The 16,776-nt window shown below is 55.5% G+C and overlaps 1 protein-coding gene across 1 annotated transcript; it reads left to right on the top strand.

Annotated features, from left to right (window-relative positions):
* The first annotated feature begins 12,393 nt into the window (after positions 1–12,393).
* Positions 12,394–14,250, top strand: LOC133064584 (uncharacterized protein C8orf90-like). Its single transcript, XM_061154872.1, has 2 exons — positions 12,394–12,505; positions 13,775–14,250. Exons 1-2 carry the CDS (start codon positions 12,394–12,396, stop codon positions 14,248–14,250), a joined length of 588 nt encoding a protein of 195 aa, XP_061010855.1.
* The last annotated feature ends 2,526 nt before the right edge of the window (positions 14,251–16,776 follow it).

The following is a 16,776-nucleotide window of genomic DNA, read 5'->3' as shown; positions in this document are numbered from 1 at the left end:
ATTTTCAAGAGGACTCAGGCCTCGTCTGCTTTTGAAGCATTAAGCTCCACATGCCTCTCGAGTTTTCAAAGGATGTGAGGCCTCCTGTCGAGATGAGGTGGGGAACTAGGGCTTTGTCTAGGGTCTCCACAGGGGATTCAGACACCCTTTCTTCTTGTGAGATGAAAGAGGAGCCTGCATTCTAGTCACTGCAGGGAAATCCGGCCTTATTTCAAGTCAGGGCATATCGGTGTCCATTCCACTTGAGGCAGCACACTCACGGTCCCTCTCACATACCTATATCTGAGAGAAGCCTCCTCTTGAGCTGCTTGTGGAAAGTTGGCATTCCTCTTGAGTTGAATCCAGGGAATCAGCTCTCATCTCGAGATGATTTGGGGTACACGGAGCTTTTCTCGAGTTGCTCTGCTGAACCTGGTGTTCCCCTAGATATGGGACGGAGCACTCGGGTAATCTCTGGAGTTGCCTAAAGGAAGTCAAGCCACTTGTCCTGTTTGATGGGGAATGCGGGATGGCTCTGGAGACCATGCAGGGGAATCGGACCTCTTCACGAGATGATTTGAGTTACACTAGCTCTTTCGTGTTGCTGCGATAACCTCAGGGTCCCTCTAGTCCTGTGACATTGTTCTTGGGGACTATGTGGAGTTTCATCTAGGAAGTCAAGGCTCCTTTCATGTTTGATGGGGAACACGAACTTGCTCTGCACTCAATGCAGGGTAATCGTGCCTCACCTTGTGGCCAGGGGGAAGTCTCATGGTTTTTGTCGAGTTGTTGTGGGAACCTAGGGTATGTTCTCGAGTTAAGCCCAGGATGGCCCTTCAAAACCGATGTTGGTTGAGCGGTGACAGGACTCCTGTCTAGTTGCGAGGGACACCTCAGGATTCTCCTCGAGGCTTGGCAGGGCAATAGGGATGCCTCTCGAGGTGAGGCGGGTGACCCAGTTTCCCTTTGCAGTTGCCACAGGAAATTGTTATTCCTTTCAATTTTCAAGAGGTGTCAGCCATCGTCTCCTTTTGAAGCTTTGAACTCCAAGTGCCTCTCGAGTTGTCAAAGGGATGTAAGGCCTCCTGTCGAGGGGAGGCGGGGAACTAGGGCTTTCCCTAGGGTCTCCACAGGGGATTCAGACATCTCTTCATCTTGTGAGCTGAAAGACGAGCCTGCATTCAAGTCACTGAAGGGAAATCCGGCCTTATTTCGAGTTAGGGCCTCTCTGTGTCCATTCCACTTGAGGCAGAAAACTCAGGGTCCCTCTCACATACCTAGAGCTGAGAAAAGCCTCCGCTTGAGCTGCTTGTGGAAAGTTGGCATTCCTCCTGAGTCGAAGCCAGGGAATCAGCTCTCATCTCGAAATGTTTTGCAGTACATGGAGCTTTTCTCAAGTTACTGTGCTGAACTTGGTGTTCCTCTAGACTTGGAATGGTGTTCTCGGGGAATCTCTGTAGTTCTAAAGAAGTCAAGCCACTTGACCTGTTTGATGAGGTACGCGGGATTGCTCTGCAGCCAACGCAGGGGAATCAGGCATCATCTCGAGTTTATTTGGGGGTACTCGGAGCTCTTTCGTGTTGCTGCGGTGACCTCAGGGTCCCTCTAGACCTGTGACACTGTTCTTGGGGACTATGTGGAGTTTCATCTCGCAAGTCAAGGCTCCTTTCATGTCTGATGTGGAACACGGAGTTTCTCTGCATGCAATGCAGGGGAATGGGCCTCATCTCGGGGCGAGGGGGAATTCTCATGGTTTTCTCAAGTTTTGGCGGGAACCTGGGGTATGTTCTCGAGTTACAACGGGGATGGCCCTTCAAAACTAGTGTTGGTTCAGCGATGTCAGGACTCCTGTCTAGTTGCGAGGGACACATCGGGATTCTCCTCGAGGCTTGGCAGGGCAATAGGTACGCCTCTCGATGTGAGGCGGGAGACCCAGTGTCCCTTTCCAGTTGCCACAGGGATATTGGGATTTCTATCAATTTTCAAGAGGATTCAGCCGTCGTCTCCTTTTGAAATATTTAACTCATGCCTCTCGAGGTTTCAAATGGATGTGAGGCATACTGTCGTTATGAGGCGGGGAACTAAGTCTTTCTCTATGGTCTCCACAGCGGATTCAGACATCCCTTCTTCTTGTGAGATAAAAGACGAGCCAGCATTCAAGTCACTGAAGGGAAATCCTGCCTTATTTCGAGTCAGGGCATCTCGGTGTCCATTCCACTTGAGGCAGCAAACTCAGGGTCCCTCTCACATATCTATAGCTGAGAGAAGCCTCCCCTTGAGGTGCTTGTGGAAAGTTGGCATTCCTCTTGAGTCGAATCCAGCGAATCAGCTCTCATCTCGAGATAATTTGGGTTACAGGGAGCTTTTCTCGAGTTTCTGTGCTGAACTTGGTGTTCCTCTAGACTTGAGACGGTATTCTCGGGGAATCTCTGGAGTTGCCTATAGGAAGTCAAGCCACTTGTCGTGTTTGATGGGGAACGAGGGATGGCTCTGGAGACCATGCAGGGGAATCTGGCCTCATCTGGAGTTGATTTTGTGTACACAGTGCACTGTCATGTTGCTGCCGGGACCTCAGGGTCCCTCTAGACTAGTGACAGGGTTCCTGGGGACTCTCTGGAGTTCCATCAAGGAAGTCAAGGCTCTTTTCATGTTTGATGGGGAACACAGACATGCTCTGCATGCAGTGCAGGGTAATCGGGCCTCATCTCGAGGCCAGGGGAAAGTGTCATGATTTTTCTGGAGTTGCGGCGGGAACCTGGGTTATGTTCTCGAGTTACAGCGGGGATGGGCCTTCAAAACTCGTGTTGGTTCAGCGATGTCAGGACTCCTGTCTAGTTGCGAGGGACACCTGGGTATTCTCCTCGAGGCTTGGCCGGGAAATAGGGATGTCTCTCGAGGTGAGGCGGCAGACCCAGTCTCCCTTCCCAGTTTACACAGGGATATTAAGATTTCTGTCAATTTTCAAGAGGAGTCAGGCCTTGTCTCCTTTTGAAGCACTGACCTCCACATGCCTCTCGAGTTGTCAAAGGAATGTGAGGCCTCCAGTAGAGATGAAGCGGGGGGGGGGGGGGGGGGGGGCGGGGAACCAGGGCTTTCTCTAAGGTCTCCACAGGGGATTCAGACATCCCTTCATCTTGTGAGCTGATAGACGAGACTGCATTCAAGTCACTGCACGGAAATCCAGCCTTATTTCGAGTCAGGGCATCTCGGTGTCCATTCCACTTGAGGCAGCAAACTCAGGGTCCCTCTCACATACCTATAGCTGAGAGAAGCCTCCTCTTGAGGTGCTTGTGGAAAGTTGGCATTCCTTTTGAATCGAAGCCAGGGAATCAGCTCCCATCTCGAGATGATTTGGGGTACATGGAGCTTTTCTCGAGTTGCTGTGCTGAACTTGGTGTTCCTCTAGACTTGGGACAGTGTTCTCGGGGAATCTCTGGAGTTGCCTATAGGAAGTGAGGCCACTTGTTGTGCTTGATGGGGAATGCGGGATTGCTCAGGAGCCAATGCAAGGGAATCGGGCCTCATCTCGAGTTGATTTGGGGTACACGATGCTCTTTTGTGTTGCTGCGGTGACCTCAGGGTCTCTCTAGACTTGTGACAGTGTTCTTGGGGACTCTATGGAGCTCCATCAAGGAAGTCAAGGCTCCTTTCATGTTTGATGGGGAACTCGGATGTGGTCTGCATGCAATGCAGTGGAATCGGGCCTCATCTCGAGTTGATTTGGGGTACACGATGCTCTTTGGTGTTGCTGCGGTGACCTCAGGGTCTCTCTAGACTTGTGACAGTGTTCTTGCGGACTCTATGGAGTTCCATCAAGGAAGTCAAGGCTCCTTTCATGTTTGATGGGGAACTCGGATGTGGTCTGCATGGAATGCAGTGGAATCGCGCCTCATCTCGAGTTGACTTAGGGTACACAGTGCTCTTTGGTGTTGCTGCGGGGACCTCAGGGTCCCGCTAGACTGGTGACAGTGTTCTAGGGAACTTTCTGGAGGTCCATCGAGGAAGTCAAGGCTCCTTTCGTGTTTGATGAGGAACACGGACTTGCTCTGCACGCAGCATTGCAATCGGGCTTCAGCTCGCGGCAATGGGGAGGTCTCATGGTTTTTCTTGAGTTGCAGCGGGAATCTGGGGTATGTTCTCATGTTACAGCAGGGATGGCCCTTCAAAACTCGTGTTGGTTCAGCGACTTGAGGACTCCTGTCTAGTTGCCAGCAATACCTCGGGATTCTCCTCGAGGCTTGGCAGGGCAATAGGGACGGCTCTCAAGGTGAGACGGGAGACCCAGGCTCCCTTCCCAGTTGCCACAGGGATGTTGGGATTCCTATCAATTTTCAAGGTTAGTCAGGCGTCGTCTCCTTTTGACGACTTGAACTCTGTGCTCCTCTCGAGTTGTCAAAGGGATGTGAGGCCTCCTGTCGAGATGAGTCGGGGAACAAGGGCTTTCTTTAGGGTCTCCACAGGGCATTCAGACATCCCTTCATCTTGAGATGAAAGAAGAGCCTGCATTCAAGTCACTGCAGGGAAGTCCGGCCTTATTTCGAGTCAGGGCATCTCGGTTTCAATTCCACTTGAGGCAGCAAACTCAGGGTCCCTCTCACATACCTATAGCTGAGAGAAGCCTCCTCTTGAGGTGCTTGTGGAAAGTTGGCATTCCTTTTGAATCGAAGCCAGGGAATCAGCTCCCATCTTGAGATGATTTGGGGTACATGGAGCTTTTCTCGAGTTGCTGTGCTGAACTTGGTGTTCCTCTAGACTTGGGACGGTGTTCTCGGGAATCTCTGGAGTTGCCTAAGGGAAGTCAAGCCACTTGTGTTTGAAGGGGAACACGGGATGGCTCTGGAGCTAATGTAGCGGAATTGGGCCTCATTTTTCGTGTTGATTTGGGGTACTTGAAGCTCTTTCGTGTTGCTGGGGTGACCTCAGGGTCCCTCTCGGCTTTTGATAGTGTTCTTGGGGACTCTATACAGTTCCATCAAGGAAGTCCAGTCTCCTATCACATTTGCTGGGGAACACGTAATTGCTCTGCATGCAATGCAGGGGAATCGGGGCTCATCTGGCAGCGAGGGGGATGTCTCATGGCTTTTCTCGAGTTGCAGCAGAAACCTTGGCTATATTCTCGAGTTACGATGGGGATGACCCTTCAAAACTCCTGTCTGTTAGCGACGTCAGGACTCTTGTGTACTTGCGAGGGACACCTTGGGATTCTCCTCGAGGTTTGGCAGGGAAATAGGACGACTCTTGAAGTGAGGCGGGAGACCCAGGGCCCTTTTCCAGTTGCCACAGGGATATTGGGGTTCCTATCAATTTTCAAGATGACTCAGGCATTGTGTCCTTTTAAAGTTATGAACTCCACCTTCCTCTCGAGTTATCAAAGGGATGTGAGGCCTCCTGGCGAGATGAGGCGGGGAACTAGGGCTTTCTCTAGGGTCTCCACAGGGGATTCAGGCATCCCTTCATCTTGAGAGATGAAAGATGAGCCTGCATTCAAGTCACTGCAGGGAAATCCGGCCTTATTTCGAGTCAGGGCATCTCGGTGTCCATTCCACTTGAGGCAGCACACTCAGGGTCCCTCTCACATACCTATAGCTGAGAGATGCCTCCTCTTGAGGTGCTTGTGGAAAGTTGGCATTCCCCTTGAGTCGATGCCAGGGAATCCACTCTGATCTCGAGATGATTTCGGCTACATGGAGCTTTTCTCGAGTTGCTGTGCTGAACTTGGTGTTCCTCTAGACTTGGGACAGTATTCTCGGGGAATCTCTGGAGTTGCCTATAGGAAGTGAGGCCACTTGTTGTGCTTGATGGGGAATGCGGGATTGCTCAGGAGCCAATGCAAGGGAATCGGGCCTCATCTCGAGTTGATTTGGGGTACACGATGCTCTTTTGTGTTGCTGCGGTGACCTCAGGGTCTCTCTAGACTTGTGACAGTGTTCTTGGGGACTCTATGGAGCTCCATCAAGGAAGTCAAGGCTCCTTTCATGTTTGATGGGGAACTCGGATGTGGTCTGCATGCAATGCAGTGGAATCGGGCCTCATCTCGAGTTGACTTAGGGTACACAGTGCTCTTTGGTGTTGCTGCGGGGACCTCAGGGTCCCGCTAGACTGGTGACAGTGTTCTAGGGAACTTTCTGGAGGTCCATCGAGGAAGTCAAGGCTCCTTTCGTGTTTGATGAGGAACACGGACTTGCTCTGCACGCAGCATTGCAATCGGGCTTCAGCTCGCGGCAATGGGGAGGTCTCATGGTTTTTCTTGAGTTGCAGCGGGAATCTGGGGTATGTTCTCATGTTACAGCGGGGATGGCCCTTCAAAACTCGTGTTGGTTCAGCGACTTGAGGACTCCTGTCTAGTTGCCAGCGATACCTCGGGATTCTCCTCGAGGCTTGGCAGGGCAATAGGGACGGCTCTCCAGATGAGGAGGGAAACCCAGGGTCCCTTTCCACATGCCACAGGGATACTGGGATTCCTGTCAATTTTCAAGAGGAGTCAGGCATCATCTCCTTTTGAAGCATTGATCTCCGCATACCTCTCGAGTTTTCAAAGGATGTGATGCCTCTGGTCGCCATTAGTGGGGAGCTAAGTCTTTCTGTATGGTCTCCACAGGGGATTCAGACATCCCTTCATCTTGGGAGATGCAAGACGAGCCTGCATTCAAGTCACTGCAGGGATATCCGGCCTTATTTCGAGTCAGGGCATCTCGGTGTCCATTCCACTGGAGGCCGCAAACTCAGGGTCCCTCTCAGATACCTATAGCTGAGAGAAGCCTCTTCTTGTGGTGCTTGCGGAAAGTTGGCATTCCTCTTGATTTGAAGCCAGGATATCAGCTCTCATCTCGAGATGATTTGGGGTACATGGAGCTCTTTTGTGTGGCTGCAGTGACGTCAGGATCCCTCTAGACTTGAGACAGTGTTCTTGGGGTTCCTCTGGAGTGCTATCAAGGAAATGAAGGCTCCTTTCGTGTTTTATGTGGAACACGGAATTGCTCTGCACGCAATGCAGGGGAATCGGGCCTCATCTCTTGGCGAGGGGGAAGTCTCATGGTTTTTTTCGAGTTGCGGCGGGAATCTGGGCTGTATTCTCAAGTTACGACGGGGATGGCCCTTCAAAACACGTGTTTGTTCAGCGACATCAGGACTCCTGTCTAGTTGCAAGGGACACCCCGGGATTCTCCTCGAGGCTTGGCAAGGCAATTCGGACACCTCTCCACGTGAGGTGGGAGACCCAGGGTCCCTTTCCTCGTGCCACAGGGATACTGGGATTCCTATCAATTTTCAAAAGGAGTCAGGCATCGTCTCCTTTTGGAGTCATTTATCTCCACGTACCTCTCGATTTTTCAAAGGATGTGAGGCCTCCGGTCTGGATTAGCTGGGGATCTAGGTCTTTCTCTATGGTCTCCGTAGGGGATTCAGACATCCCTTCTTCTTGGGAGATTCAAGACGATCCTGCATTTAAGTCACTGCAGGGATATCCGGCCTTATTTCGAGTCAGGGCATCTCGGTGTCCATTCCACTTGAGGCCGCAAACTCAGGGGCCCTCTCACATACCCACAGCTGAGAGATGCTTCCTCTTGAGTTGTTTGTGGAAAGTTGGTATTCCCCTTGAGTCGAAGCCAGGGACTAAGGTCTCATCTCGAATTGATTTTGGGTACACGGAGCTCTTTCGTGTGGCTGCAGTGACCTCAGGATCCCTCTAGACTTGAGACAGTTTTCCTGGGGTTTCTCTGGATTGCCATGAAGGAAATCAAGGCTCCTTTTATGTTTGATGTGGAACAAGGTATTGCTCTGAATGCAATGCCACAGAATCGGGCCTCATCTTGCGGCGAGGGGGACGTCTCATGGTTTTTCTCGAGTTGCGGCGGGCACCTAGGGTATATTCTCGAGTTACGACGGGGATGGCCGTTCAAAACACGTGTTTGCTCAGCAACATCAGGACTCCTGCCTAGTTGCGAGGGACACCTCGGGATTCTCCTCAAGGCTTGAAAGGTCAATAGAAATACCTCTCGAGGTGAGGCGGCAGACACAGGGTCCCTTTCCTGTTGCCACTGGGATACTGGGATTCCTATGAATTTTCAAGAGCATTCAGGCATAGTCTCCTTTTGAATAATCAACTCCGCGTTTCTCTGGAGTTGTCAAAGGGATGTGAGGCCTCCTGTCGAGATGGGGCGGGGAGCTAGGGCCTTCTCTTGTGTCTCTCCAGGGGATTCAGACATCCCTTCATCTTGTGAGAAGGAAACCAGCTTGCGTTCAAGTCACTGCAGTGAATTCCAGCCTTATTTCGAGTCAGGCCATCTCGGTGTCGATTCCATTTAGGTCCGCAAGTTTCGGGTCCCTCTCACATACATATAGCTGAGAGAAGCCTCCTCTTGTAGTTCTTGTGGAAAGATGGCATTCCTCTTGATTTGAAGCCAGGAAATCAGCTCTCATCTCGAGATGATTTGGGTTACATGGAGCTCTTTCGTGTTGCTGCAGTGACCTCAGGGTCCCTCTAGACTTGAGACAGTGTTCTTGGGGATTCTCTGGAGTGCCATCAAGGAAATCAAGGCTCCTTCGTGTTTGATGTGGAACACGGAGTTGCTCTGCACGCAGTGCAGGGGAATCAGGCCTCATCTTGCGGCAAGGGGGAAGTCTCATGGTTTTTCTCGAGTTGCCGCAGGAACCTGGGGTATATTTTCGAGTTACGAAGGGGATGACCCTGCAAAACACATGTTTGTTCAGCGACGTCAGGACTCCTGTCTAGTTGCAAGGGACACCCCGGGATTCTCCTCGAGGCTTGGCAGGGCAATCGGGATGCCTCTCCACGTGAGGCGGGAGACCCAGTGTCCCTTTCCACATGCCACAGGGATACTGGGATGCTTATCAATTTTCAAGAGCAGTCAGGCATCGTCTTCTTTTGAAGCTTTGATCTCCGGGCACTTCTTAACAGCACAGACACGGGGCTGCCCTGGAGTCTGATTCAACTGGTCTGGGCAGAGCCTGGGGTGAGGGTGTAAGGTTCCCCAGGCCTGAGCCACGGATCTCAACTGTGAGCCAACCTGGGTGGTTGCGTGCCCTGCCCACGGGGAGGCAGGAGCGCCACTGCCCACAGGTGTGTGCAGCTCACCCCAGAAGCAAAGCAGGCAAGTAGCCACCTGGCCCATCTGCGTGCCCATCACACCCGCAAAGTGTTTACGAAGCGGCCTGCTAGGAACTCTGGCTATTTCTGTCCCTCACACTGGAGAATGGAACACGGCGAGAGAACACAAACGCGAACAGGTGGAGAGGTCGAGTCAGGGGCCTGCCTCCGGGCGTCAAGGACCCCGGGGCCCCTGCTGCTCACCTGCACGCCCTGGCCCGGCCTGCCCGCCCCCAGCCAGGGCATACTCAGGATGGGGGCAGCTGCAGCCGGGAAGGGGATTTTAAATTCTCTGCTGCAGCGTGAAACAGGCAGCTCAGCCCCCGATCGTGTTTATTCTTTGCTTCTCTAGGACACACTCATGCATAGCCGAGAAGATTTAAAATGTTTATGCATTATACGGGCCGGCATAAAACAAGCCAAAGCTCTGCTATCACCGGGTGCTCAGACTCATAATAAGCCGCTCCTCAAGGAATTAACAAAGAGAGAGAAGCTCACCGATGCCGCGGGCACTTCAGGGAGGAGTGGAAGGGGAGAGGCGGCCTGGGCCCGCGTCCACGGGACTCCCCGTCCAGAGCTGACCTCCAGGCCAGAGGCTGCAGCCTGCCCCTCTGCCCCTCGACACCCGGGCTCTGGGATGGCAGAGAAGCCCCGCGTTAGCCACTGCTTTCCCAGACAGCATCTTGTCTGAGACCCGCCCCGCCTGCACTCTATTTTATAGACAAATAGCTGAGGCTCCAGGGGCAGAGGAGGCCTCCCCAAGGTCACATCCCAAGTGTCAGGGCCAGTCACACCAGCGACTCAAGCCCTGCCCTTCTGCTCCCCAGCCACCTCCGAGCCTCCTTTGTAAGGTTGACGCCTAGATGGCAGCCTGGACCCCTGGGAACCAGGCAGGAAACCCGAGAGGGGAGATCTGACCCTCATCACTCAAAGAAGCAGTCTGGGTCTGCAATGCCCCAGATGGCAGCATCAGACAGGAACAGGCTGGAGAGGTAGTGAGGTCCCCATCATCGTCAGGGTCCAAGGAAGCAGTAGAGTGCAGACTCTGATGTCAGATAGAACCCTGAGGACCAGCTCTGCACCCACTGGGAGACCTTCCTGGAGGCCCCTCACCCATCCCTGCCTCAGCTTCCTTGGCTGTGAAATGGGTATAAGTATATGACAGCTACCAGGTAAAGAATGGGAGGATTGGGTGAGCTAATAGCTTTGTGGTTGTGGACACCCATCACAGCCTGGCCCTGGGCAGCCCTCCCTCATCAATCCTCCCCTCCCCACAAGCCCCTGATGAGGAGGCCTCTCCACATCAGAGGTGATGATGGAAGCCGAAATTTAACTCAATGCCCTAAACCAACAGAGGAGATGCTGTCATTCCTGGTTTCGTGAATGTTGCTGTTTGGTTCTGCACTGTGGAATGCACAGGTGCGGAGCTCAGAGGCTCTCCTGGGGACCTGGCGGGCTTGGACAGGAGGTGGTCACAGGAGAAAGGAGACTTGGCCGGGCCCTCGGGGGTCAGATCCCAGCCCTGCAGCCTCTGGAGCTGGGCTCCTCATCATCCACACCCGCCTGGCCCCTGTCCACCCCTCCCGCCTCCTGGAGGGAAGGGGCCAGCTATGCCGTGGATGGTCCCCGTGGCCTGGAGTCCAGAAGGGGGATGCCTTCCTAGAGGCCGCACCTCTGTCACCATGGTCTCCCCAGGGCCTCTTCCTTGCCTCTCAGGTCTCTCAAAAGTGGTTGAAAGGGTTAGTCCAGGAGGCTGAATCTAGGAAAGAGCGTGGTCCAGCCTCATCCACCCTACCTTGCTCCTCCAAGTCCCCAGCTCTGGCAAACAGTAAGCACCAATGCTGGAATATTTAGGATGCTGCTTTGGGGTTACTGTAGGTGTGTTGGAGCCTACCAGATGCTGTCTGGGTGAGGATGGAGGCAGGAGGGGACGCCTGTACTCACAGCCTGCAGGACGGGCTGGGCACTAGACGGCGGGAGAAACAGGAGTCCCTGGAGGAGGGCATGGCAACCCACTCCAGTATTCTTGCCTGAAGAATCCTATGGACGGAGGAACCTGGCGGGCTACGGTCCATGGGGTGGCACAGAGCCGGACACAACTGAGTGACACACGCAGTGTATTTGAAGGGGCAGCTCCGGGCCCAGGGCCCCTCCCCGCTGACTCCCAGAGCCCCAGCCTGCCCTTCTCCTCTCGCATCACTGCTGCTCCACCTTCTCTCCCTGACCTGGGGAAGCTGGGGGCCCAGGCCGGCTGCTCAGGCTTCTTCCCTCTCTGTCTCACGATCACGTCCAGTTCTGAGGCAGTGAGAGCATGGGTCCTAACTACTGGACCACCGGGGGATCCCCTGTGGCTTTAAATGCCACCATCTCCCAGGAGTCTGTCTTCAGCCTGGAGCCCCCCACCTCAAGCCAAGACTCTAGCTAACTCTCCTCTGCACCTCTTCCCCGGCCTATCTGAAGGCATCACCAGTGCAGAATTAGACTCTTGAGCCCCTAGCCCCAAGTTGCTCCTATCAGTATATGGGGCTTCCTTTCCTCCAGTGGCTCAGGCCAGAAACTGCAAGTCTTCCCGTTGCTCCCCTCCCCTTCCCCCATCAGCCCCTCCATCGGCAAAGCCTGTGGGCTCCATCTTCAAGACACATGTAGAAGCAGCACTTCTCTCCGCTGAGCCCCCAGCCCCTCTGCCCTGGATTGCTGCCCTGGCCACCTTGTGGTCTGAGTGGCGGCCCCTACCCCTCATGTCTGCTCTGCAACCACCAGACCCACCTGGCTAACTGCCAGTCAGGGGTGGTCAGTCCTCTCCTGCCCCCCGGGGGCCCTCCCCTCTTCTCCACAACTCTCACCCCTGGCCCGCAACACCCCAAAGCGCCTCTGCACAGCCCACCGCCTGCTGGTACTAAGTGTGAGGCCGGGCCAGTGCTGTGGACACCAGTGCAGTGCTGTGCCTCCGGCCACTCACCCTGGAGGCCTTCAGGGAGGAGGTGTCCCGGTGGACAGGACAGGCTGCCCCGGGTGGGGGCACAGCCATTCTGCCATCCAAATCTGAGGCTCCTGCAAGGCTGCCTCGGACCTGTCCAAGGTGCTGAGTGCAGTGGGCCCCGAGCCAGCCCCTCTGGCCTCACACCCTGCTCAGAGCCAGTCCACCTGGGTCTGTGATTCTGGAAGCAACCGCTTTGGTGCTGAGCTAGGAAGGCACTTCCCACTGACAAAGCGGGTCACAGGAGGACCTGACAAAGAGGTTCACAAAGGTTCATGACCTCTTTATCCACAAGGATGGCAGAACAGGCTCAACTGTTTCCATTTTTCAGATGGGGAAACGGAGGCTCAGGGAATCCAGAACCCAGACCACGCTCTCCCAGGTGACGGAAGCACCTCTGACCCAGGTCTGCTGGCTCCTGTCCCTGGCCTGGGAGAAGCCGAGTGTGTGCAGTACACAGCTGTGGCGGAGCCTGGCGCACAGCAGATGCCCCAGGGTACTTAGCAGGGGAGGAGAGTCATCGTCCAGGGGCCCCTAGCAGGAGGGTGGGCACGGGGGCGCTCCTGCGGCCATCAGTTCAGGGCGGGCCTCTCTGGGTCTGCATTCTCACCAGGAAAACAGGCTGAGTGCTGTTGCCCCTCACAGGGGTGTGGGGGGAGGACCTAAGAACTCACGCTCAGAGCCTTGTATGGGTTCATCCATCACCTCCTCCCAGGCCCTCCCCCTGAGTCCTGCCTTGTCTCCAAGGAGCTGCCCAGTTGGTCCTGTGTCCCCAGAGACTTATCTATACCCAGGGAGGACCCACGGTTGCATCGTTGAGTTCAGTATCCCCAGAGCTAAGCACTTTGCTGAAGGAAGGAAGGGGGCAAGGGGGAAGGGTCTCTCCTAGCAGCTCATAGAAGGTGTGGGCTTGGAGTGGCGGCTTGGGCTGCTGCCTGGGACCATGGATGGATGGGCCTCACGGGTGCAGAGGCCCCCACCCAGGGGCACAGTGCTGCGTCCATACACACGTGATATCTGAGAGCGGACCCCTGGATTTCACCAGACCCCCACCTCCTGGGAATCCATGTGTGAGTCAGCGATCAGCCATGTCCCCATTTCTCCTGGAATGTGCTCCTGGAGTGAGGGGGAAGGGGGTGTCCCACGGACACAGCACCAGCCCAGCTTCCAACCGGATCCTTCTCCCTGGTGAAGCTGGTCAAGCTGGTCAGCCCCCTGGGTCCCAGATCCCCGTGCCCAGGCAGGGCTCCCTCCTCCCCCAATCTGTTGACACAAGGCCGGCTCTGGCCCCTCCATGCTGGCCCTGCTGAGTCCTCCTTCGAATTCACCCTCACCTGGCTCTGTCCCCCTCCCCCGCAGTCCATCCTCTGCCCAGGCCCAGGATCGACTTTCCATTGAGAGTCATCAGGTCACCCCTGCTCTCTGGGGATGACCCCAGGTCCACAGCAGGCTCTGCGAGCTCCCCGCAAAGCTATCCAGACTCCTCCCCTTCTGAAACTTTCCGCCCAAATAGTATGTAGTGGCTATATTCTAACACACCCCTCCGGGCCTTTCTGCCGCTCACAGCTCCTTAGCGCTGTCCCTGGAAATTAGTCTCCCTCTCCGGTACCCCTCCCCTCTCTGTCTCCACGTGGCCCACCTTGGCCTCTCTGGCTCAGCGCGGGTGGCTGCGGGAGTCGCTTATCTCTGGCCGCTCCGATCCCTGCCCGCAGGCCCCGCCGCGCCCCAGGAGCCCCGGTTCCCGGACATCTACGGCGGGGACGCGCAGCTGTGGGAGGCGCACTTCCGCGGCATCGGGCGCGCCTATCGAGCGCTGGGCGAGGAGAACGACTTCGCCATCCGCGTGCTCACAGAGGACTTCACGCTGCCCTTCCCGTTCGCCTGGCCACCGGGGCCCGACCCGGCTCGCGGGCCGCTCTTCTACGACCCGCACGACCGCACGGGCTTCGACTTCCTGCTGCGGGGCCCGGGCGCGCCGCTCCCCGCGCTGCTGCGGCCCCTGCACAGCGCGGCGCAGGCGGCGCGGCGCAAGCGGCGCCTGGAGCAGCTGGCGCTGAGCTATGCGCACGCGGGCGCCGGCCCCCAGCCCGGCCTGGTGCTGCTGACGCCCGCGCCCGCCACAGCGGGCGGCGCCTTCCCTGGGCCCGAGGCCGCTTCCCCCAGCGGGGGCGCCCCCTGGCTGGGCTAGCGCAGTCCCGAGATTGTCAATAAAGCGTGCAGTGCCTCTGCTTCTCCCGCTCGAGGCTCTTTGCCAGACACACCTGGGCGGGCGTCTGGTGCCAGCAGAGCCCCGGGGGCCGGGTCCGCGGTGTTGTGGGATGTCCACTTTGTCCCAAGTGGCTAATGAATCAAGGCGGGAAGTCAGAGTGGCAGCCTTGATGGGCTGGCTAGGCCGTGAGGGGGAGAGGACCTGGGATAGTGGGGAGGTGGGTGGCCCTCGTGGCGGGGAGAGGACCTGGGATAGTGGGGGGAGGGGGGTGGCCCTCTGGGACCCTGGTCACAGCCTCTTGGTGGGCATTAGCGCCCCCATGCTGCAGGTGAGGACCCTGGGTCCCAGCGCTCCCGGGAGCACCTGCGATTTGGTTCCCTTGTGACTGCAAGTTCAGCAGGGGTCCTGTCTTCCAGGACAGAGGGGCATCAGGGTCGGGTGAGGGGCGCGGATGGAGAGATGGGAGGGAAGGAGCACAGGGCAGGAGGGGGCGGGGAGGATGTGATGGGGAAACAGGAGCCAGGACACAAGCATCACATGGGGAGCCCAGTCCCCAGGCCGCTGCTTTCCTGCCAGCCCTCCGTGCTGGCTCTGCAGAGAAGAGGGTCCTCCTGCCCCCCCCCCCCACTCCCACCCCCACCCCTCTTATGGGGCTGAGAGATCGGCTGAGGCCGTTGGTGACCTGGCCTCCATCCTGGGTGTCTCCCTCTGTAGGTGAGAAGCCCTGGCAGAGGCCAGTCTATCGTGGACTCCTGGTGCCGGCAGAGCCACTGGACGCAGGGCCCGGGTGACCTTCTTCTCCCACCTGCCGGCCAAGGCTCAGCTTTCCTCTTGTTGGGGGCTTGGATCCGAGGCGTGCAGGAGGCAGGGGGCTGGAGGGCGCATACTAGATGGAATCGGAGCTTTTTTTTTTATCCCTTTCTTCTAATTCGGGAGTTATTTATAGCTTCCTGGTGGTGGGCAGAGATGGTTTTTCCAAAGTCTTGCTTGGTGTGCAGGAGAACCAGTGACAAGAAATGCTCAGCTCTGGAGGACAGGGGCTCAGCCTCTGCAAGAGGGGTCCTTAGCTTCCCTCTTCTCTGGTGGGGACCCCACAAGACCCCTGACCCTGCTCCAGATTCCTTTCCACTTGTGGTCCCATCTCTCCAATTTTATAGACATGTGCGGTGGTTACACCACAATCCTCATGCGTGTGAATCCTGACAGGGTAACAGAAATGATTCTGTTAAAGGATTCTATCAATATCCCTGTGTTGAATACTAATTGTTCGGGTTTCCCCAGAAGCAGGCCCTAAACGTGGATTTGAGTGCAGGTGACTGATGCGGGAGGTGACCCTTGGAAACATAGGTAGGGGAGTGAGGAGGTGAGAGAGAGAAGGGAAGGAAGCCAGTGGGGGGCGTCTGTGCAGCTAGGTAGGCCCGCAGGTGTATGGAAGCCCCTCTGGGAACCCCGGGAGACCGCATGGGGACTGCCGCAACGCCAGCCCGCCTCCAGGAAGGGGAAGCCAGTGTTTAAACTCTGCCTCCCTTGTGCTGTGGGGACCGAGCCTGCAATTCACCCAAAAACAGCATACATGGGGAGGAACTGTTTAGAAACTTTTATAAGGTGCCAGAGTAGCTTTATAACTGTAAAGTGTGATAAGAATTTGGAGTTTATATTTAGTATATTCCTTAAATAGAATTTGTCTAGAAATGTATTTTTAATGTAGTTTATGGCAATGGCAACCCACTCCAGTACTGTTGCCTGGAAAATCCCATGGACGGAGGAGCCTGGTGGGCTGCAGTTCATGGGGTCACAAAGAGTTGGACATGACTGAGCAACTTCCCTTTCACTTTTCACTTTCATGCATTGGTGAAGGAAATGGCAACCCACTTCAGTGTTCTTGCCTGGAGAATTCCAGGGACGGAGGAGCCTGGTAGGCTGCCATCTATGGGGTCGCACAGGGTCGGACATGACTGAAGTGACTTAGCAGCAGCAGCATGGAGGTATTGGGGCTTCCCAGGTGGCGCTAGTGGTAAAGAACCTGCCTGCCAATGCAGGAGACATAAGAGATGAGGGTTTGATTCCTGGGTCCAGAAGATCCCCTGGAGGAGAACATGGCAACCCACTCTAGTATTCTTGCCTGGAGAATCCCATCGACAGAGGAGCATGGTGGGCTACAGTCCATGGGGTCGCAAAGAGTCGGACACCACTGAGCGACTTAGCATGCACACATGGAAGTACATGTTGGAAATAAAAATGTGGCCCTTTACCACCTCTAGTCTGAGAAGTACTGACCAAAGGGAGAAAGATAAGTAACCAAATAAGTAACCTACTAAAGAAACAAACGTGACTAAAAAAATAAAAACAGCAGTAAGTACTATGAAGAAAATGAGTAAAGACAGGTCCTATTTCAAACAAAGTGGTCATGAGGGCCTCTTGGAGGAGGTGACATCTGAGGTTGGAAGAGTGAGGAGGACCCGTCACTTGAACTTTTGGGGAGGGGGCTCCAGGCAGAGGGGACAG

Source organism: Dama dama, chromosome 1 (genome assembly GCF_033118175.1).
Source record: "Dama dama isolate Ldn47 chromosome 1, ASM3311817v1, whole genome shotgun sequence".
Lineage (NCBI taxonomy): Eukaryota > Metazoa > Chordata > Mammalia > Artiodactyla > Cervidae > Dama > Dama dama.
This window is presented reverse-complemented; position numbering and strand designations above follow the sequence as displayed.

Bases quoted from the DNA above. Each gene is read 5' to 3' on its own strand.
- LOC133064584 (XM_061154872.1), top strand. From the start codon at position 12,394: ATGGGGAAACGGAGGCTCAGGGAATCCAGAACCCAGACCACGCTCTCC. The intron at 12,506-13,774 runs GTGTGTGCAGTA...CCCTGCCCGCAG, and splicing joins CCTGGCCTGGGAGAAGCCGA to GCCCCGCCGCGCCCCAGGAG.